General features: G+C 40.4%; 1 protein-coding gene across 8 annotated transcripts in view; it reads left to right on the forward strand.

Moving 5' to 3' along the window:
• mtus1b (microtubule associated tumor suppressor 1b) overlaps positions 1–23,685 on the forward strand; it is a 184,524-nt gene that overhangs the window by 127,835 nt on the left and 33,004 nt on the right. For all 8 annotated transcript variants that reach the window (XM_067986903.1, XM_067986894.1, XM_067986926.1 and 5 more), the window contains 2 exons: positions 1,591–1,832; positions 19,995–20,061. In XM_067986903.1, coding sequence (XP_067843004.1) covers positions 1,591–1,832; positions 19,995–20,061 — 309 coding nt within the window. The remainder of the gene's footprint in view (positions 1–1,590; positions 1,833–19,994; positions 20,062–23,685) is intronic.

Consider the following 23,685-nt stretch of genomic DNA (forward strand, 5'->3'; position numbering starts at 1 on the left):
CTGTGCTTGCCTACATTGGTTCCCTGTCTGGCAACGCCTCAATTTTAAAATTCTCATCCTTATTTTCAAATCCCTTCATGGCCTCGCACCTCCCTATCTCTAACCTCCTCCAGGCCTACAACCCTCCACTATCTCTGCGCTCCTATAATTCTGACCTCTTGTGCATCCCCAATTTTAATTGCTCCACCATTGGTGGCCGTGCCGTCAGTGCTAGGCCCTAAGCTCTGGGATGCCCTCCATAAACCTCTCTGCGCCTCTCCTTTTTAAGACTATCCTTAAAACCTACCTCTTTAACCAAGCTTTTGGTCACCTGTTCTAAAATCTCCATGTAGGTCAGTGTCCAATTTTGTTAGCATTCCTATGAAGTGCCTTGGAAGGCACTATATAAACGCAAGTTATTTTTTTCGCCGAGAGGGAAATATACAGTGGTGTCCCCCATTGGTCAGTATTAGGACCACTGCTGTTTTTGATGTATATGACCTGGTCTTGGGTATGCAGGGAATAATTTCAAAGTTTGCAGATGACACCAAACTCTGAAATGTAGTAAACCAGTGAGGAAGATAGTTGCAGACTTCAGGAGGACATGGACAGATTGGAGAAATGGGCAGACACGGCAGTTGAAATCTAATGCAGAGAAATGTGAATCGAAGCATTTTAGTCGGAAGAATCAGACAATATAAACTAAATGGTACAATTTTAAAGGGGGTGCAGGAACAGAGACCTAGGAGTTCACGTACATATTTTTGAAGGTGGCTGGACAAGTTGTTAAGCTGTTAACAAAGCATATGGGATCCTGGGCTTTATTAATAGAGGCACAGGCTACAAAAGCAAGGAAGTTATGCTAAACCTTTATATAACACTGGTTAGACCTCAGCTGGAGTATTGTCCAATTCTGGGCACTTCACTTTCGGAAGCATGTCAAAGCCTTGGAGAGGGTGCAGAGGAAATTTACTAGAATGGTACCATGGATAAGGGACTTCAGTTAAGTGGACAGATGAGAGAAGCTGGGATTGTTCTCAAAGCAAAGAAGGTTAAGGGACAATTTAATAGGTGCTCAAAATTTTGAGGAGTTTTGATAGAGTAAATAGCGAGAAACTGCTCCCATTGGAGGAGGGTAGAGAATCAAAGGACACAGATTTAAGGTGATCGACAAAAGAACCAGAGGGAAGATGAGTTTTTTTACACAGTAAATTATGATCTGGCATGCACTACCTGAAAGGGTGGTGGGGCAGCTTCAGTAGTAACTTTCAAAAGGAAATTGGATAAATACTTGAAGCGGGGGGTGGGGGGGAATTGCAGGGCTGGGGGGAAAGAGCAGGGGTGTGAGATTAGTTGGACAGCTTTCAAAGTGCCAGGACAGATACGATGGGCTCACTGGCCTGCTTCTGTGCTATAAGATTCTAAGCTAGTAAAGCTAATCTTTTGGTTGTAGACTGTGCAAACTATCAAAAGTCCAGTCAGCAAAGATAAATGTTAAATGTGCACAACTTTTAGAAAGATGTGATCTTTAATTTCATGTGTAATTTTTTAATGAATCTTTATGCAAGAACATGCATTTAAGTTACACTGCCTATGGTTTTTGTTTCACAGCTGACAGAACTTTGGTGAAATCGAACACTTTGACTGAAAAGCCAGGTTCCCGAACCCCTCGTGCATCAACCCAGGCTCCACCAGATCTGCTTCCAGTTGAGAAGAAAGCCCCTGGGTTACCTCACTACAGAACAAAATGTGAGAAGCAGATTAAATGGATTGCGTGGCTGAAAGAATTATTGAAAACAAGTAACCAAAGATTTGAAGCTGTTGCAATAGTGGTTCAGTATCTTCAAGCCCAGGTGAGAATTTCTGTTTCTTTGCTTAAGGATGACTTCCTTGGCTTTTCCAACAGTAATGGTAAATAGGACTGCTTGAAAAATTGACTAGCTTTTGTCCTTTAGTTCTGGTCTGACTTGATTTTAATGAATGTGTCTAAATTGTTGAGGTAAAAATCCTGAATTGTACTAAATGGCTTAATTTTAATGTGTCCCACTTCAATACGAATTAATGTGGGTGAGCCTACATTCTCTGGTGCGGAGGGTTTGTGGTGGAATGTGCAGGTTCTGTGAGATTCACCCTTTACATGCACAAAAAATTAATTACTGGCATTTTACAGCATCTGGGACTTTGCACCATCTGTATTCCTACGGGTTAAAAATTAAGTGGAATTTGGTTTCTTAAAATGAACATCTATTATTGGAAGTGGGGGGTGCAAATGTGAGAGATTATCAAAAATTGGTTGGGTATTCAATTTTCTTTTGTTCCATTTGAATGCAAGTAACTTTTTTGGGTAGCTTTGTAATAGACTGCAACAGGACCTTTGCTGTGTATAGATCTGTTTGCATTTCTGGTACACACTTTGGGATTTTGTATCATGCTTACATTCTTCTCACCTTACAACTAAATTTTGTGTAAAACGGATACCTTGGAGGGAAGGTAAGTAGTGACATAGGTTAGCGCACTGGATTTGAATTTGAACCTGGGACCTACAGTTGAAGGACAGACTGATGAGATGGTGTCCTCTCGCCGGTCAGGTGTCACGCTCCAGGTGGAATGTTGCTGCTTATTCAGGTTTAAAGGGTGGTGTTGTGGGAAATGTAGGAAAAACAAAATGTACACCATAGTACTATTTTGGGTATATTGAAGTAGACTAAGAGGGAGGTTCCTCTACATCTGCCCAAAGCTGTACCAAGAGTATAGAAAAAAGATATCCTACTCCTTTGCATTGATGTGCCTCATTTTGGTACAGGTCTTCAGTGAAGTGTAAACTTAAACTGAAAGAAGTCTGACCTGGATGTGTTTATCCTCAACCTTTTTATATTGAGGGCCTAGCATGTTTGCAGCAACTCTTGTGGCTCTCCAATCTTCTGGCATTGCCATTTTCATAATTCTGATCTTCAGGATTTGTTCAGCTGCTTCTGTTAAAATAGGTTGGGGAAAGAGTAGGATGAGTTACAGTATAGGGTTTAATAAGTGGCCATTTTTAATCAATCGCAAACTATAAGGTTTGGATTTAAATGCCCTCGATTGCATATTATGTTATAATGACTACCATTGCATGCACTGAGCTACTAACTGATTGATTGATTGTTTAAAAATGATGCTAATTGTATTACCTTATAATTAGGACACTTAATTCTGTCTTTCCAAAGCAGTCATTTGTGAAATCGGAATCTTGTCCCCTAAATAGCTGTCTGTTCTGCTTCTCCCCAATTGCTCCCGCCTCTTCACTGGCTTGCTAACCCTAACTGCCTCCACCTGCCACGAAAACCTGCATCAGTTTCTCTTAAAGTTCCAACTATAGCAAATTGCATTTATAATTACCTTTAAATCTCTGTCCTCTAGTTATTGACCCTCCTGCCAGTAAAAAACGTTTCTCCCTATTTACTCTATCAAAACCCTTCATAACTTTGAATGCCTCCATTAAATCTCCCTTCTCTATTCTAAGGCGAACAATCCCAGCTCCTCTAGTCTCTCCACATAACTGAAGTCCCTAATCCCTGGAATAATTCTAGTAAATCTTTTTGGCACCCTCTCTAAGGCCTTGACATCCTTTCTAAAGTGTGGTGCCCAGAATTGGACTCAATACTCCAGCTGAGGCCTAACCTGTGCTTTATAAAGGTTTAGCATAACTTCTTTGCTTTTTTACACTCTGCCTCTATTTATAAAACCAAGGATCTTGTATGCCCTCAATAGTACCATTTTAGATTATACTGCCTCCATGTTGTTCCTCCCAAAGTGCATCACTTCACGTTATCCGCATTAATTTGAATCTGCCGTCTGTCTGCCCATTTCACCATCCGATCTAAGTCCTCCTCAAGTCTGCTACTATCCTCCTCACTATTCACTACATTGCCAAGTTTTGTATCATCTGCAAACTTCGAAATTGCATTCCCTATGCTCAAGTCCAAGTCATTTTATATATAACAAGAAAAACAATGGTCCTAATGCCAACTGCTCGGGACCACACTGCATACTTCTCCAGAAAAACATCCGTTCACCACTACTCTCTGCCTCTTATCCCTTAGCCAATTATGTACCCAAGTTACCACCGTCCCTTTAGTCCCATGTGCTTCTATTTTCCGAATACGTTTATTATGTGGTACTGTATCGTGGGCGGGGGGTTGTGGTACACTGGCACAGCGCAATTGGACCACGTGGCCTGGTTATGCTGTAACGTCTGTGGAATTATACTCCATCTGTTCAGTTGTATAACGTGTGCAACCCACCAGTCCTCTGGTACCATATACGGCTGGTAAAGGTTGTAGCGACAGGGTACGGCAAAGCTTTAAATTTTTACAAATTTGTTTTTTTCCATTACTACCCCCCCCACACCCTGGTATCACACGTTCTGCCTTGTACAAATGATCACTTGTTTAAAACTCAATTGTCCATATTCTAACTCCTAACGTCCAACTTTCCTGTCACCCTATCCTTGCTAACCTTCATGGGCTCTCCATCTCCCTGCCCTAAAATACATTTCCATCCATGAAAAACATACAAAAGTGGCAGACATGTTAAGACTAGCTGATTGATCAAGCCTGTTCCATATCCTGATGCACCAGGGTATCATGACCCCCACCCCCCAGCAGTTCCTGGCTCACCAGCTACACTTGCCTGGGACAGGTCAAAAACCCTAGGCCAATTCAGGGGGGGGGGGAGAAAACCTGAGATTGCTTTCTGACCCCAAAGGTGATTCCAAAAAAGTTCCAGGAAACCCATGACCATGATGCACATTGCTCAATGCCCCCCGTACGTTTTGTAAGCTGCGATATCAACCATGGCTAGTAATTTATCAAACTCCTTTTTGAACATTTGCAGTGAATTTGTACTCGCTGCACTAGCCAGCATCTTGTTCCAGAGATAGATGACCCTCTGCAAAAAGAAATAATCCTGCCATCTAACCTAGTACTATGCTTGCACGTGTTCCCTGTTTCTTTCCCCTCGTCCTTTCTCTTCGTTCTTTCTCTCTCCTCACAGTCCACACTTTTCTTAAGTAAAAGGCCCATTTCCCTGAGCCTATTGAGGTAATTAAGGGCCTTTTAAACTAGCAGTTTAGTGAACCCTCCTGATCCGTTCTGTGGTATGTGGGAGTCTGGACAGTGAGACTGTCCTGGATTGCCACATCCGCAAGAAATGTCTCCACCTTGAGTTACTCTGGCTCGGAGTCCTTGAGCTGGAGTACGAGTTAGAGAAACTCTGACACAGTTCAGCAGGGTAAGGGGAAACCAAGGGGAGATGGACAGGACCAGTGTCTGCGGGACCTCCTTCTCTAACAGGTACAATGTACTTCATACCTGTGAGGCTAAGGATGTAGGCTGTGGAGAGGACAGCTAGAATGCCAACCATGGCACCATGGAACAGGAGGCAGGATGTGGGGTAGAGGAACAGAATAGAAAGGTTGCAGTCTATGGGGATTCAATAATTAGGGGGATAGATAGTGCCCTCTGCAATCTCGACAGTGTCCAGGAGAGGGTGTTGCCTACCTGGTACAAGGGTAAAAGATATCGTGAATCAACTGGAGAGGAACTTGGAAAAGGAGGGGGAAGATCAAGTTGTCGTGGTCCATGTTGGGACCAATGACATAAGGAAGAAAAGGGAGGAGGTCCTGCTAAGACGATATCAGAAATTAGGAACTAAATTTTTTTTAAAAAAGGACCTCGCGTGTGGTAATCTCGGATTACGACCTGAGCCACGTGCTGATATGTCTATCCCAATGCCAATCAGGAAGGTGAATGCATGGCTGAAAGACTGGTGTGGGAAGGAGGCGTTCCATTTCATGGGACATTGGCACCAGTACTGGGACAGGAAGGAGCTGTACTGTTGGATGGGCTCCACCTGTCCCGGAATGGGACCAGTGTCCTAGCAGAAAGAATAAATAGGGCTGTCATAGAACTTTAAATCAGTAAGATGGGTGGAGGGATCTGGGGGAGATAAGTCTGAAGAAAGAAATGAGAGTAAAGGACACACCAAGTTAAGGAATATGGGGAACATAAACGGTCAGGGAACAAATACAATTATAGAACATAAGTACGAAATGACTTTTTAAACAAAGGGAGGGGAGGCAATTATTTAAACAAATTAAATTGCCTGTACAGCATCCAAAACTAAAGTAGGGATCTGGAGGCAATAATGCATAGCGGGGAGCCAGATGTAGCAAGGATACTGAAACATGGTTACATAAGGAACAGGACTGGCAGTTAAATATTGCAGAATATAATGTATTTAGAAAGGAGATAGGGAAGGTGGGGGGGGGAGGGGTGGTAGCTGTACTAATTAGAGACCATAATGGGACATAAGTAACATTAAGATAGAAACAGAATCCATATGGATTGAGACAAAGGATAAGGGATCGATCACATTAAGATACATTCTACAGACCACCTAATAGTGGAAGGGAAATGGAGGATGAAATGTGTAGACAAATCTATGAAATGAGTTTTGAAAAACATCAAAGAATAATCATGGGAGATTTCAACTACCCCTAAATAAACTTGCAAGAAGTAGGGAATAGAGTTTTTACAATGTGCACAGGACTCCTTTCTTACCCAGTATGTGAGAAGTCCAACAAGAAGAATCACAACTGGATCTAGTAATGGGAAATGAAACATTAGATGAGAAGTGTAGGGGAACATCTAGGCAATAGCGATCATAGTATAATGTTTAAAATGATTGAGAAAGACATAAGTAAGATAAAGACCAATATCATGGATTGGCAAAAGCTAATTTTGAGGGGGTGAGAATGGAACTAGGGCAGGTAAACTGGAAAAAAAAATTTGACTTAAAGAAATAGAACAGCAGTGAGTAATATTTAAAACGGTAATCAAATTCAGGAGAAATATTCCTCTAAAGCAAGAACAAACTAGCCAATGAAAAACCAATAAAGAGATACGGGTAACATTGATACTCAAGAAAAAGGCATACTCCATAAGTATATACACAATAAAGGAAAGGATGACAAAAGGGAATATGAAGAGGTTCGGAAGGATGTCAACAAAACAATTAGGAAATCAAAGGGGAACTACGAAATTAAATTATCATTTCTACGAACACATAAATAACAAGAAAAATCAGGATAGGGCTACTAAGGCATGCACAAGATAAACTCACAGGTAACAACAGCGAAATGGCAAAACTACTGAATAGTTACTTTGCTTCCGTATTTACCAGGGAGACTAACAAGATGGGCAGGACATTTGAGGCGATTGAAAAAGATATTAAAACATTTAAGATAGAAAGGGAGGAGATAATCAACTAATCAAACTTAAGGAGGATAAGACCCTGGTCTGGTGGATTGCATCCACGAATATTCAAAAAGTTAGGGAAGAGTTAGAGGCACTATCACATATCTATAAAAATTCACTAGAAAAGGGAACAGTGCCAGAGGACTGGCAGAGAACTAACGTTCCTGTATTTTAAAAAGGGAGCTAGACCAAGTCCTGGGAACTATAGACCAAATGGCTTAACATTTATCATAGGAAAGATAATGGAATCTTTACTCCAAGATGTAATAGACATCTAGAGAACAAAAATATAATGAATAGTCAGCACAGATTTCAGAAGGGAAAGCCATGCTAGTTATTGAATTCTTTAAAGAAGTAACAGAGTAGACAAGAGTGATGTAATATATTTGGATTTTCAAAAGGCCTTCAATAAGCTACCGCATTGTAGACTCATGGCTAAGGTCAGAGCATGTGGAGCTGGTGGACGGATAGCAAGTTGGCTACAAAAGAGTAAGGCTTAACGGTAGCTACTTTGGCAAAAAGTGGGAAGTGGTGTTCCACGGGGGTCAGTGTTGGGACCACTTGTTCACAATTTACATTAACAATTTGGATTTGGGAATCGAATACAATTTCAAAATTTGCGGACAACATTAAATTGGGGATGTAGTTAATACAAAGGCAGAATGTCAAAATGCAAGAGGACGTTAATGAACTTGCAGAATGGGTGGGTAATTGGCCAATGAATTTCAATATAGGTAAGTGTGAGATGGTGCATTTTGGTGGGAAGAATAAGGAGGCCACTTCTTCCTTGGATAAGAGTCTAAGCGGGATAGAGGAGCAAAGGGATCTAGGGGTTTAGATACACAAATCACAGTGGTGAAGCAGGCTAATAAGGCCATAAACAAGGGAAATCAAGCACTAGGGTTCATTTCTAGAGGGATAGAATTGAAAAGCAAAAGTTATGTTAAACCTGTATGGAGCCTTGGTTAGACCACACCGAGTATTGTGGACAATTCTGGTTTCCATGTTATAGAAAGGATATAGAGGTATTGGCAATGGTGTGAAAAAGATTCATAAGGATATCCTTTCAGTTCTAGTATCACCTTATCAGGAAAGGCTGAATAGGATGGGGCTCCTTTTTTCTCTGGACAAGAGAAGGCTGAGGGGTGACCTGATAGAGGTCTTTACGATAAGAGTTTGATAGAATAGACGTAGAGAAGATGTTTTCACTTGTGGGGGAGTCCAAAACTGAAGGTCATAAATATAAAATAGATGCTAATAAATCCAATAGGGAATTCAGGCGAAACTTTATTACCCAATGAGTGTTAAGAATGTGGAACCCGCTAACACAAGGAGTAGTTGAGGCAAATAACATAGATGCATTTAAGGGGATGCTAGATAAGCACATGAGGATGAAAGGAATAGAAGGGTTTCCTGATTGGGTTAGCTGAAGTAGGGAGGGAGGAGGCTTGTGCGGCTCATAAACGCCAACACAGACCAGTTGGGCCGAATGGCCTGTTTCTGTGCTGTATTTCGATGTAACTTGATGTTAATGTCTTACAACAAAAATCAAGCTGATGTGCTTGTAATTTTCAAGTTTTGCCTTGTTTTTAAAAAGCCATCAGTGCATGGGCCTCTCTCCAGTCCACGGGAATAATCCCAGACTGTAGCGAGTTATTCAGTATGAGCGAATGGCTCACTGCACAACTCCCATTTCTTTGAGCACTCTTGGGTGAGTGTTGTCAGGAGCAACAGCCCAATCTGTTTTGAGACTTATTCTATTAGCATCCACTTTGACCCTTCCAACTTTAGAGTAACTGTGCATGGCATTATTGGTACTGAAGTGAAGATTGATGCAAAGTAATCATTTAGAACCTCTGCCCTATCCTAGGAGTCCACCTGAATCTGTCCTGAGGATTCCTTCTATGACCTTATGCAATCCTTTGTGCCCTTGTGACTCCTAGCCTAGCTGAAAAAGATTTTACTATTGCTCCCACAATTTTCCATGATCTTCTCTAATGACCTTTTTGATTGCTCTGATGGCAGCTTTTGTTGCCTTTAGCTGAGCTCGATACCTATCCCTGCTCTCCTGAGAACTATTTTCTTTTGGTCTAAATGTTTTGCTCAAGTCTGATTTTGCTCTTGCACATGACTTCCTTTCTCATTAGAATAGTTTTAAAGCAGAGAGGCTTCAGTGAGGAGAAAGGTGATGACACCTGTAAGCCAGGTTTGTCAAAGCAATAATCATGTCAACCCAATCATCCATAATACTGTTGGAGATAGCAAGGACCTTGTTTGAGTGAATGGACATTCTGGAGGGAAATGCGGAGAGGGGTGTGATAGTTGATTTGCTGGCAGAGTCCAAGGGAGCAGCAGTGGGCCAGGTAAGCAGGACTGCAGGGAGTTTGGTAAGATTAACCCCCAGGGATCTGCTGGGTAGCAAGGTCAGTGAGAGGAGGATAGAACAGTTAGGGATCCTGCTTGTAAGGAGGCAGCGATGAGTCCCATCATGGGGCCCTTCAGAGAATGTCGTGAGGCACAGAGGGTAGCAGTGGACTTATGCAAGGGGTATTCAAGCCTGGGATAGCAGAGGAATTGTGAAGGGTTGAGAGATAAGGGTGAAGTTTGGTTGAAATGCTAAGCTGCTTTATTCTGCAGCAAGGTCAAAGAGAGCAACAGTTATGATCAGGAGCCCTCAAACCAATCGGTCGGTGCAACATGTGTTTGCATAATACATAATCACGCATTCCCACAACGGTGGGTCATCTTAACTGGAACAGAATAACTATTTTCTGCTCCTGCCTATAGCCCTAGGCAGAGGTATCTCTATCTGTGGTCTCTTCAACCTTGCACAGAATTTTTCACCACAAGAACAGGTCATTCAGCCAAACTGGTAGGTGCCACTGTTTATGCTCCACACGAGCCTCCTCCCACCTTACTTCATCTCACCCCATCAACATATCCTTCTATTCCTTTCACCCTCATGTACTTACCTAGCTTCCTCTTAAATGCATCTATGCTATTCACCTCAACCACTCCATGTGGTAGCAAATTCCACATTGTCGCAACTGAGAAAGAAGCTTCTCCTGAAATGTTTATGGGACTTATTAGTGACTATCTTATTTTCGTGGCCCTCGCAATACTTTGCGTAACTAACTTTTTTTTAATCTGTTCTGTTTTTTTAAAAGCCCCTTTCTGTCAGACCAGCAAATCAAAGGGTTTTCAACACAATTATTTGCGAATAACCAGACAAGGTAACAAACCTTAGGCAGGGTACCAACTTTTATTTAAGATATTAGCCACCTTTTCATCTTGGTGCCTTTTTTTAAATATATAAAACTAGAGAGTATGAATTGCTTTTAAAACCCCAACATTAAAAGTAATTTTCCAAATCCTTGGGAAAAATGGTCAGACAATCTAGAGATGTGTGACTACCTGACATGAAGGCTAAATCTGGCTAATGAGCATGTCCACATGTTTGGATGCAGCAGCTGAATCTTAAGCAGGGGGCAGGAGGGGTGAGGGAGAAGGACTAATGCCAAACCACGTGGCCAGGTGATGTCCTAAAACAATAGGGACTAATTTAAATGCATAGGCTCAAGAATGGCAGGTGGATTTTAATGCAAGTGAAGTGTTATGCACATTGCCATGTGATGTATTGAAATATACAGTAAGGGATGCCCATTAGCTAAGGTGAAAAAGTATTTAGGAGTCACTTGGAACCTTTAATAGCTTCAAACTGGATACATTATCAGCGAGACTAATTATATATTGGAATGCTGCTTAAGGGCATTTAATTATCATTTTGAAGTTAGTTATAACCTTGTGTAGATCACTGAGGCCATATTTGAAATATGATCACGTTGTAACTACTTTCAAAATACATTTAGATAAAAAGAAAAACTGCACCTTTTGGAAATATGAAATAAAATTAGAAAATGCTGAAATAGAGCAAATTTAGAGTTAACTGAGGTTGGGTTGATATTTCAGTATCGACTCATCAGTACTAGACGAAGGATCGACATGCAAATCCAGAACCTCAACCAATCTTCCCTCTTATGGCGGTTGAGACTGCCTGTATATTTGTAGTATCTTCTGTTTGTATTTGTGTGTAGTCCACTCCTGTTTGAAGATTTTTGATTGTAATAGGTTATACAGTAGTACAAATCAAGTCATTTAAATAAAATAAAGTACCAGGTTTTTTGCGCTCTTTTATTGAAATCAACAGATAATTTAAATTGGCAGCTTTGAATTAAAAGGCATAGACTGCATTGTAGATGTTCCAAGGGAACAAGAGTGTAACTTAGGATGTCCAATGATGAAGTGTTGCCTCAAGTCAAACACAGATCCTTGCTATATTTAGTTTGCTAGCTAGAACACTAGCCTTGATGGCTCAGAATTCAGGAAGTGGTAGAATTAACACTCAGACCACAGCTTAGGCTATAAACTACAGAATAGCTTTATTAAAAGCAGATAAACAGTAACAAATGGTGCTACAGATTACAGTAATTTCCAGGATATAACCATTCCACCATGGGTTTAGAAAATAATAAATACTCAATGCTTCAATAGTTCCTTTTTAAAGTTTGGACCTGCAATAGCTTCCCTTAGCAACTGCTGTATCAAGTCTCTGTCTTTCCTTTTGATTGTTGCCGCCTTGATGAACTGGGAGCACACTGAAGTTTGACCAAGAATAATGAAAATTCAAAATATATCTTCCAAAATCAGGTAAAGCTGCAGTCATACAGAACCTTAGATGCAAAGAAAGGAAAGGGCTTGCATTGATAGATCCTTTTATAACCTCTGTCTTAGTGCTCCCATGCCGATTAAGTACTTTTGATGTGTCGTCGCTGTTATAACGTAAGAAATGCAGCAGCCAATTTGCACGCAGCAAGGGCCCACAGACAGCAATGACATACGTGACGAGATAATCTGTTTGTGAAGTTGGTTGAGGGATGAATATTGGCCAGGATACTTTGAGAACTCCCCTGCTCTTCAAATAGTACCATGGGATCTCTTTTTGGCCACCCGAGGGGGTCGAGAGGGTCTCTGTTTAACGTCTCCTCTGAAAGGCAGCACCTCGGTCAATGCTGCAGTGTCAGCCTAGATTATGTGCTCATGTCTGACGTGGGACCTGAATCTGTGACTTTCTGACTTGGAGGCAAAAGTGCTACCACTATGCCAAGGCTGACGTGTTATGTAGTGGGGTATGAATTCATGACCTCTGACAAGCTAGAATGCCATGAGCCAAGTTGATGGCCATGTTTCAAAGCATCTGGAATAATTTACCTTCATTTGCCCAAAAGCTAAATACAGCTGATGCTGGAAATTTAAAATAAAACAGAAAACGCTGGTAACACTCAGCAGGTCAGGCAGCATCTGTGGAAAGAGAAACTAAGTTAACGTTTCAGGTCAATGAACTACCTTCATTTGTAGTTGCTTCTCCAGTCTTTGTTTTTCCTTAATTCTTTCTCCTCTTCCGCCACTCCCTAGATGCTGGCATTTTAAGCATATTTGATTTAGTACTATAATAGTCATATTACTGTGTGGATAAGATGTGTGAAATTTTTTAAAATTATAGTGCTTCACTGAAAATTCCGCATTGGTTTATTGCAATGGAAGAGAGCCCAAATCAACACTGCATTAGTTTGATATATCTAAATGCCACAAATGTGTGCATGCCTATTCGTGTTACCCAGTCTTATGTGAAGATAATTGTTTGCATATTGACTTTTTTAAAAAAAAGGGTGTTGTAATGGTGAAAGATAAAACTGTTTGAATTGTATATCAGTTTTTAGCTATACCTGTTTCACAGGTTTCTATTGTACTCTTGTGGAAAGTGAAAATATTAATTACCAACATTTTGCTGTGTAGGAAGAGTTTTTTTACCTATAATAGTGTCAGCTTGGCGCACTTTGGCCTGAGTGCATGGAATTGGAGGCAACCTATTGGCTTGGATCAGGAATTGGTTAGTAGGTAGGAGATACAGTAGGGGTAATGGGTATGTACTCAAATAGATGTGACTCCTGGTGTGGACTGGGGCCACAGCTATTCACTATATAAATGACTTAGATGAATAGAGAGCTGTATATCTAAATTTGCTGACAATTAGGTGGCACAGTAAATGGTGTAGATGGGAGCAGGAAGTTGCAAAGGGACATTGAGAGGACAAAACTCTGGCAGGTGAAGTTCAAAGTGGGGAAAATGTGAGGTCATCCACTTTGGACCCAAGAAAAAGAGATCATAGTATTTTCTAAAGTGATGAGAAGCTAGGAACTGTGGATGAGCAGAGATTTAGGGGTCCAAGTACAGAAATCACTAAAAGCTAGTGGACAGGTATAAAAAATAATTTAAAAGGCTAATGGGATGTTGGCCTTTATCTAAGGGCTGTGTTACAAAGGAGTGGAAGTTGTTACAGCTGCACAGAGCTATGGTTAGACCCCACCTGGAGTACTGCATTCAGTTCTGGGCACTGCATCTCAGGAAGGATATATTGGCCTTGGAGTTGGTGCAGCACAGATTCACCAGAATGACACCAGGGCTAAAAGGGTTAAGTTTTGAAGGCAGGTTGCATAGACTGGGCTTGTATTCCCTTCAATTACATCACCCCTTAATCTTCTATATTCAAGTGTTTAAAGATGATTTAAAGGATTTGATAGGGTAGATAGAGATAAACCAATTCCTCTAGTGGGAGAGTCCAGAACAAGGGGGCATAACCTTAAAATTAGAGTTAGGCCATTTAAGGGTGATGTTAGAAAGCAAAGGGTGGTGGCAATCTGGAACTCTCCCAAAAAGCTGTTGAGGCTAGGTAAATTGAAAATTTCAAAACTGAAATTGATAGATTTTTGTTCGGCAAGGGTATTAAGGGATATGGAGCCAAGGCGGGTAGATGGAGTTAAGATACAGATCAGCCATGATCTAACTGAATAGCAGAACAGGCTCGAGGCTGAATGGCCTCCTCCTGTTCCTATGAGTATGATCTTTGATTTGAAGACCCATTCCAGGACTTCAACTTCAATCGAGTGCTAAATTCATGGAGGCACTATTTGAATGAGATGTTCAGTTGATGTTCTATCTGCCTATTCTGGTGGTTCAGATGGACATCATAGATCCCACATAAGAAAAGCTCCCAGTGACTTGGCCAACATTTCTCTCAATTACCACCACTAAAAAAAAGTAACTGCTCATTCATCTTGCTGTTGGTGCAAAATGTGTGCTGTGTTTGCCAACCTGTACTTCAAAAGTAGTTTGAGACATGCTGAAGTGCTATTTAATGGTTGTCTCAAGTAACTGAAATTCATGGTGCAAATTTGAATACAGGTTTGCAGTGTGAAAACTTGACCTGTATTGTCTTCTCATTCTGTAGTTGTCTTTGCAAGTACAATAACAAACTGAGCAATCAATGGAAAAACTTGTTTTTGGCCATGCAAATTTGTTCCTTCATGTTGAAATCTGGAGGGTATAGTGCAATACCTTTTTAACCTAAATGTACAAAGTTGGACCTGGGAAAAATGCAAATGTGGTTGAGGCAGACATCGTATGCACTGATCTTAAGTGCACTTCAAATTTACAACATTTTTAATTATAGTTCAGTTCAGTTTCTCAAGGCTTTTTTTTTGTTTCCATAAATAGTCATTTAGAAGTCTTTCAGCTCATGATCTCTGAGGCACCTTAGATATAATTGCCGCCACTAGAAGTTTTTGTATACCTACATATCAGATATGTTTATCATCTTTGCATTTAAGCAAGGAGCCTCAATGTTTAATCTGCAGAGCTTGTTTTCCACCATTTGAAAATCAGCTGATAGGGAAAATGTTATCAGGAGTTGCTTTAAGAATTTCTGTTCTTGAGGTCAAATGTAAGTGAGGGGAAAAATACAAATTACAACATACGGCCCAATTTTCTAATCTTGCGTTACAAGAAAATTTAAAGCATTTTGGAGTGACAAGTTAAAGTCGTAGCACAGTGGGGCTTGATCAGTTTGAGCTACGTTGTTTAAACTGTAATGTTTTCTTCTAGAATAAAATTGGTTTATTAACTTATAGATTTAAAATTATAAATATACTTTCAAAGGGAACTATATGGTGCAGTGAGTTAGACACTGGCCTTTTCCCTCTGGGACCTGGGTTTAAATATAGGCCAGACTGATTGGATTGAAGTCTCCTCTGGTTGCTTGCTGTGAGGTTCCTATAAAATGAGTTTGGACAGCCTCAATCCAATTCATAGTGCACAGCCCTAAATGGCAATGGTAGGGGAAATGGGAGGGCAAATGCCATAATGATGCAGTGGAGGTATTCTTAAGATGTCTGGGTTAAACCACGTGCTGAGTGGAGCAAGCTTTAGAATCATAGAATCATAGAAGTTTACAACATGGAAACAGGCCCTTCGGCCCAACATGTCCATGTCGCCCAGTTTATACCACTAAGCTAGTCCCAATTGCCTGCACTTGGCCCATATCCCTCTATACCCATCTTACCCATGTAACTGTCCAAATGCTTTTTAAAAGGCAAAATTGTACCCGCCTCTACTACTGCCTCTGGCAGCTCATTCCAGACACTCACCACCCTTTGAGTGAAAAAATTGCCCCTCTGGACCCTTTTGTATATCTCCCCTCTCACCTTAAATCTATGTCCCCTCGTTATAGACTCCCCTACCTTTGGGAAAAGATTTTGACTATCTACCTTATCTATGCCCCTCATTATTTTATAGACTTCTATAAGATCACCCCTTAACCTCCTACTCTCCAGGGAAAAAAGTCCCAGTCTATCTAACCTCTCCCTATAAGTCAAACCATCAAGTCCCGGTAGCATCCTAGTAAATCTTTTCTGCACGCTTTCTAGTTTAATAATATCCTTTCTATAATAGGGTGACCAGAACTGTACACAGTATTCCAAGTGTGGCCTCACCAATGCCCTGTACAACTTCAACAAGACATCCCAACTCCTGCATTCAATGTTCTGACCAATGAAACCAAGCATGCCGAATGCCTTCTTCACCACCCTATCCACCTGTGACTCCACTTTCAAGGAGCTATGAACCTGTACTCCTAGATCTCTTTGTTCTATAACTCTCCCCAACGCCCTACCATTAACGGAGTAGGTCCTGGCCCGATTCGATCTACCAAAATGCATCACCTCACATTTATCTAAATTAAACTCCATCTGCCATTCATCGGCCCACTGGCCCAATTTATCAAGATCCCGTTGCAATCCTAGATAACCTTCTTCACTGTCCACAATACCACCAATCTTGGTGTCATCTGCAAACTTACTAACCATGCCTCCTAAATTCTCATCCAAATCATTAATATAAATAACAAATAACAGCGGACCCAGCACCGATCCCTGAGGCACACCGCTGGTCACAGGCCTCCAGTTTGAAAAACAACCCTCTACAACCACCCTCTGTCTTCTGTCGTCAATCCAATTTTGTATCCAATTCTGCATCTGGCCACAGTAAACCTAACCAAGGAATGCTGGATGCCGACACTAGGTGGCTGAAATGATGTGTTCTAGTCTCCAGTACTGGTATTTCTCACCTGGATGAGTGCAGAAACAGGTGAACAAAAATGGACAATATGCAGAGCTGCATTATTTGAACAAAATTGAACATGAGATATGCTTGATTAAATGATTTGATGGGGGTTGTGTGTCAAGTCACATCTAGGCATATTTGGGCTGCTGCTGTAAAGGGGTGCTGATCAATTTGCATGAGTTGATCACACAACTGCTCAACGCTACCACTCCAAATAGTGCTAGTTGTGTATTGGATGACTAGTTAACCTGAGATGAGCATCAACCTTTTATGAAACAATCATTATTTGGAGTGCAAGCTTTATAATTTTGGCAAACTTCATAGTTGATCTACCAACGACCACAAATATACTTGCATCGTCAAACTTTACCCATGTTATAAAGGCTTGGGAATGGGATACTTGTTGATGCATTTGGTGGAATTTTAAGACTATCACCTTTTTTAAACCTAGCATATGCAGTCAGTCTGTTGCAAGTTTCTTGGGGAAAGTGTTTTAAGTACATTGTGGTTGGCAATGTAAGCTTATTTTCCAAGGGAAAGATTTATTTTTCATACTTGGGACCACACCCTTTCACTGGCATGCTTTTCAGCGGAAACCTTTTTCCTTTTGAGAAGGAGCTAGCATTTTCTAGTTTAATACAATTATATAAAAGTGCTGCACATCCTGGGTAAAGTAGAATGTGGAATGTCACTGCTTGTACTCCAAACTGAAATGTAACCTTGTGCAGTGCTAGTGATAAATGGTGAAAGGTACTGTTGGCCTCTGATGATGAACATTGCTCAATGTGCTTCAGGCATCAGATCAAATTGAACTAATTTGAATAACATTTTTGAAGAGACGATTACAAATTTTGCAGCCTGTTCATTTTTGTCCACATCTGGCTAATGCTTTGAAATTCATTCACACTTAATGCATATGTTCTTCACTCAGGGGGTAGCATTGTGCATTATTCCAAATATCAATCTCCAAGACATGGGCTTTCTATGCCAAAAGCAGACAATCTTAAGTGCTTGTGTTCATGCATGTTTTTCTGCACTTGCCAAAGCTGCTACATTTTAGTGATTCTAAATAACTCTTCTCAATTTGGATTGTCCACCATCAAATTTGTGAAGTGCTAAAAGTATGTTTTCTTAAACTAGCTAACCAGTAATAGTTTCAACTTCAAAGATTTGCATTAAAAATTTGAATCTTCCAGTATTTGGAAGTAGTGATTTTGCTTTTTGATCATTGGGCTATCATGCTGCAATGTTGTAACTTTTGTTGACATAACTGAGTAAAAAGGCTTAATTTTGTACTGAAGGGTCATAAAGGTAGGAACATGTTTGTGAGCTTTTCACCACCTGTTGGCTGTCAGTGTGGTAATATCAACACTGCGATAGCAATTACCTTATTCTCCAGTGTACATGCTCACTTACATTTGTCTAATTCCATTCTGCTGTCCCTTGGACGTCAGTTTTTCCTGTTTGGAATTTGCTCAGGGTCTTTTTTTTAAAATACCCTTACAATATATACTTCTAAAATTCTTGCAGTATTTTACTGTAGCTGGGTTCTGAATTAGGATGCGTTGAATTGGAAATATGAGCAGTTTGACAGTAATACGAAACTGATCTGGGAGATTTTAGCAGTACGTTTCGTTTTGCAGCTGGCTTGACCTCCCCATTGGAGTTGCTTGATGGCATTACATATTAAGCTGAGCTATAAAAATAGAGCTTTTCCATTACTGTATTAGTTGGAAGATCAATGAGCGGCGTTCCAGTGCTCAGCTTTAGCTGCTGACATTTGAGTAAATTAACATTGATCAGCCGCCACCAACCACCAACCCCCCCACACGCACAATCTCCAGTTTGCAGACGCATAGGGCTGCGCCTCCTGTAATGAGTGATTCCTTCTGCTTTGCTTATGAATGCAGCTGTTTTTATTTCTTCAGGGCAGAGTACTGTAGGAAATATGGTACACATCCTGCACTGAAAGTTAGCTTGGAAGGCAAGGCCTAATGGATCTTTCCCTACAAGTATTTTAAATGTAGAAAGACCAGTTTGGGTTGTGGTGTGGCCACCTGTGCTTCTGCACGATACACACAAACAACCAGAAAAAGAGAGAATGGGCTGCAGCAGCAGCAAAATGTGCCTCTACGGTCCTTGTGCTGGAAAGAGGGTAACTGATGCATCCTTTTGTGATTTGCTGAGTGGAAATGTGAGGCTTTGGTGACTGACGCAAGTAGTTTCAACCAATTTTATTTCCAGCTGTTCCTCACTGTAGATTGTTTCTCCTCTTGCTACATAAAAGCTGAATAATTGTGGTGCATTGGGGAGTCAGATTATTAAGCAGGAGAGCTCGGAACATCCTACAACATTATATAGCCACATCCCGACTGCTTTAGGGATTAGAAAGCTTAAGTTCAATTTCCTTAGAATTATTGATTGGTGAATCAGATATCACTTTAATTTTGTCTGCCTAAGCTACTGAAGCTGATGCAAGGTCTGCATGTTTCCTTGTAGATTTTTATTTATAATTGTGCACTTGGTTTTTATATTTTTATCTTCCAATTTTCATTAAGTTGAACAGAAAAAGAATTGTTTCAAAACCTTGTTAAAGCCACTCTTGCAGGTTAATTTAGTTACCTTTTTTAATTTTAAAAAAAAATCCAGTGAGGACTGTGAACTAAGCATTAATATAAGTCTTATATTTGGTTAAAACAAAGTGAATTTTTGGAATGGCAGTGCATGCAGTCTGATATGTGTTGATCCCTGTAGGTGTGCAAAGTTCTCTGCTCATTTAAAAAAAAATCTTAAGTAGGTTAAAGCTGTAGTCACCTGTGCTTAGTCAGCTCTCTGCCTTGTAGCAGTTGAGACTTTATGGAAATACCAAGCAAAAAAGTGCTGTTTTGGATACTGGAGTTTTTTGTTTTTACTGAAGGTAAAGTTGTCTTGTTTGAGGCTTTGTCTGGAAGGTACACATGGCACTTTGTTCCTTTCCTTATACCACAATCCTTTAATGCAAAATAACATGATGCATCTTCAAATTTTGCTATTATCTCTTGATTTTTGTGCTAACTTCAGTGTACTGGTGATTCAGTCAAAATATTTCAATGTCAACAATTTGGAAAACTGCATATTCACTTAAGTTAACCGTTTTTAAAGTTAGTAGTTCAGTTTTGTTCCACTAAGGATATTTCCATAGTAACAAAATGCTTTTCTTTACAGCAGGCGGAAGTAGGCAAACAACACAATGAGTTGTCTCAGGAGCTGCTTACTCTGCATAGTGAACTAGGTAAGAATTATAGCAATGGGACTGTGTATCGAAATTTTTGTTGTTCAAAGCTCTTTCTAAAAAGAATTTGCATGGTGCGATCTGTCGCACTCAAATGTTTTTAGTAATATTTCTGCATCTGGCTCTTCCCTTAAAACTGTTAAAACACTTCTGCTTCAAATTTCCCTGGAGGCTGGCAGTTTGACCCAAGTTCATAAAATTCCTAGTATTTGCTGTACCAGGAACCGCCTTAGGATAAATGTGTTTCCCCCTTCTTTCATTGGAGTTTAAATCCAAAAAAATTGTTTTTCAGTTTGAAATATGCATGCTGAACATTTAAAAAAAAATAATTCCTATCTTTTTAATACACATTTTTTGCTTTAAAATGTATGTAAATATTGAAACAATTGAGGACTGGATGATGCAATGGTTTAGAAAGTCACCTTTTTATGTATGGCAGAAAGTGTTCAAATCCAGCCAGAAATTAAATAATTCTTGCTTTGGTTAATTGTAAGGAATTGAAATGAAATGCATGGTCCATTTCAGCCCAGTTCATAGTGGGCATAAATCTTAAACCGAAATGAGCCCATAATTGAGTGAGCAATCATTTGGTGCCAGGGTAGTGTAGCAAATAGAAAAACTTAATTGGTGGAGTTGAGAATGCAATTGAGATTGACTTAAGGCAACACAAAGGGATTGTTTCTCTGTTGCACCCATTCTATAAAAGACCTGGCATGTTTCATACTGACACAGGTTCAGAAGTGGAACAGCATTCTATCCCCCAGAAGTGACATCCTTCCCACTGAACACATCACTTCTAAAATAAAACCTCCTGGTACAGTTGTGTCTTAATATTTATGAATTGAATAGGTTTTTTTGTGAGCACTAATTATGGCCAGTCCCAAGGCAGTTTGTTGACTTGTGCTGTGATTCAATGAAGGGACATCTAGAAGTGCACTTGTTACTTACATCATCTGGTTTCATGCTTGTGGCTTATTGTGTCTTTATCAAAGGTTTTTTTTAAAAAATGAACTTTTCTAGGGTAACATTTTTAAATGAGTTTTTTAATGGAATTTCTTTTGTGCAGTGCCTCACTTTTCAGTATGTGGTTGAATATGTATTTATTGATTGTACTAAAGGTCTTTTCCTCTCAAATGGACTGCATACAGAAATAGTTTATATTCATGGCCTGTGTGAACTGATCTACCTAATTTTTTGTTGGAAGACTTAGAATGATATTCCAAATCCTCCAGGTTGGCCTGTGTATATGTCATGGAAGACATTGGGCCGGAACTTGCTGAAAAAATAACAGGAACAGGAGTCGGCCGTTCAGCCCCTCGTGCCTGCTCCGCCATTTGATAAGATCATGGCTGATCTGTGATCTAACTCCATATACTTGCCTTTGGCCCATATCCCTTAATACCTTTGGTTGCCAAAAAGCTATCTTATCTCAGATTTAAATTTAGCAATTGAGCTAGTATCAATTGCCGTTTGCGGAAGAGAGTTCCAAACTTCTACCACCCTTTGTGTGTAGAAATGTTTTCTGTTCTCGCTCCTGAAAGGTCTGGCTCTCATTTTTAGACTGTGCCCCCTACTCCTAAAATCCCCAACCAGCGGAAATAGTTTCTCTCTATCCACCCTATCTGTTCCCCTTAATATCTTATAAACTTCAATCAGATCACCCCTTAACTTTCGAAACTCCAGAGAATACAACCCCAATTTGTGTAATCGCTCCTCGTAACTTAACCCTTGAAGTCCAGGTATCATTCTAGAAAACCTACGCTGCACTCCCTCCAAGGCCAATATGTCCTTCCGAAGGTGCGGTGCCCAGAACTGCTCACAGTACTCCAGGTGTGGTCTAACCGGGGTTTTGCATAGCTGCAGCATAACTTCTGCCCCCTTGTACTCTAGTCCTCTAGATATAAAGGCCAGCATTCCGTTTGCTGCCTTGATTATTTTCTGCACCTGTTCATGACACTTCAATGATCTATGTACCTGAACCCCTAAGTCCCTTTGGACATCCACTGTTTTTAACTTTTTACCATTTGGAAAGTACCCTGTTCTATCCTTTTTTGATCCAAAGTGGATGACTTCACATTTGCCTACATTGAATTCCATTTGCCACAGTTTTGCCCATTCACCTAATCTATCAATATCGCTTTGTAATTTTATGTTTTCATCTACACTGCTTACAATGCCACCAATCTTTGTGTCATCGGCAAACTTAGATATGAGACTTTCTATGCCTTCATCTAAGTAGTTAATAAATATTGTGAATAATTGAGGCCCCAAGACAGATCCCTGCGGGACACCACTAGTCACATCCTGCCAATGTGAGTACCTTCCCATTATCCCTACACTCAGCCAACTTCCTAACCAAGTCCGTACTTTTCCCTCGATTCCTTGAGCTTCTATCTTAGCTCACAGTCTCTTATGTGGGACCTTATCAAATGCCTTCTGGAAGTCCATATAAATAACATCCATTGACATTCCCCTATCCACTACTTTAGTCACCTTCAAAACATTCAATCAGGTTTGTCAGGCACGACCTACCTTTCACAAATCCATGCTGGCTCTCCCTGATTAACTGAAAATTCTTGGTGTTCAGTCACCCTATCCTTAATTATAGACTCCAGCATTTTCCCCACAACAGATGTTAGGCTAACTGGTCTATAATAACCCGGTTTCCCGCTCTCTCCTTTCTTAAACGGAGTGACATGTGCAATTTTCCAATCTAGCGGGACAGTTCCTGAATCTAGAGAACTTTGAACGGTGTGTGAACGACGCCAATTGTCGATCATGTGCAAATCGGCCAGCAAATTCAGGGGATTGAGATACTGAGTTGTCAATCTCCAGATCTTGCCGGTTGATTTCTGCAGCTCTGCCATTTCGTTTTGCACACAGTGTCTTGACCTTGATCTCCTTGTTATTTTTAAGAACTTGCTGGATTTGCGCATTAATTGCCCATTAAACTCGCCACAAAGTTAAGTCTAGTAATTAAGTGTAAGTACCTTTTTAAATGACAATTATTAATGACTGTGTTAATCAATCCCCCTGGCCTAGAAAGTGAACATTTAAACTGGAGTCTCATTCCTTCAGGTAGTGAATTGTTGGAGATTTTAAAAATGTCAAATTTTAAGTTTCTTTTTCTCCCTCTCAATCTAATTTTTCTTTCCCTCCCTCTCTCTCAATCCAATCAATCTCTCTCCTCTCTGTCCAATCTTTCTTTCCCCCTGTTTTTCTTCCTCTATCTGTTTTGACTCTAATTCACCCACTCTAATTGACCCACCTTCTAAGTCATTCCTCTTATTTCTCAATCCTTAAATTTTATTGGTTAAGGAGATACACTGTTGGTCCCGCCGTTGACTAAGGTCCCAGATGTCCTGTTGTCCTCGCTGTGCTGTTATCAGCTCGTACTTCCAGCAAATTACGGTGCAAAATAATTAGTGAGCTGAATGACGCGGGAGAACGTCTAACGGTGTATGCCATGAGATGCCCCACTGCAAGATCCGTCCCATTATATTCATTAAGGTAGAAAAATGCATAGCTGTGACAAGTGCATTTTCTTTGAGCTGTGGTATCAAATAAATCATGATTAGTTTCCATTGACATCTAAAGTGGACTGATTTTAATGCAGTATTGTAG

The sequence above is a fragment of the Heptranchias perlo genome, chromosome 1 (assembly GCF_035084215.1).
Source record: "Heptranchias perlo isolate sHepPer1 chromosome 1, sHepPer1.hap1, whole genome shotgun sequence".
Lineage (NCBI taxonomy): Eukaryota > Metazoa > Chordata > Chondrichthyes > Hexanchiformes > Hexanchidae > Heptranchias > Heptranchias perlo.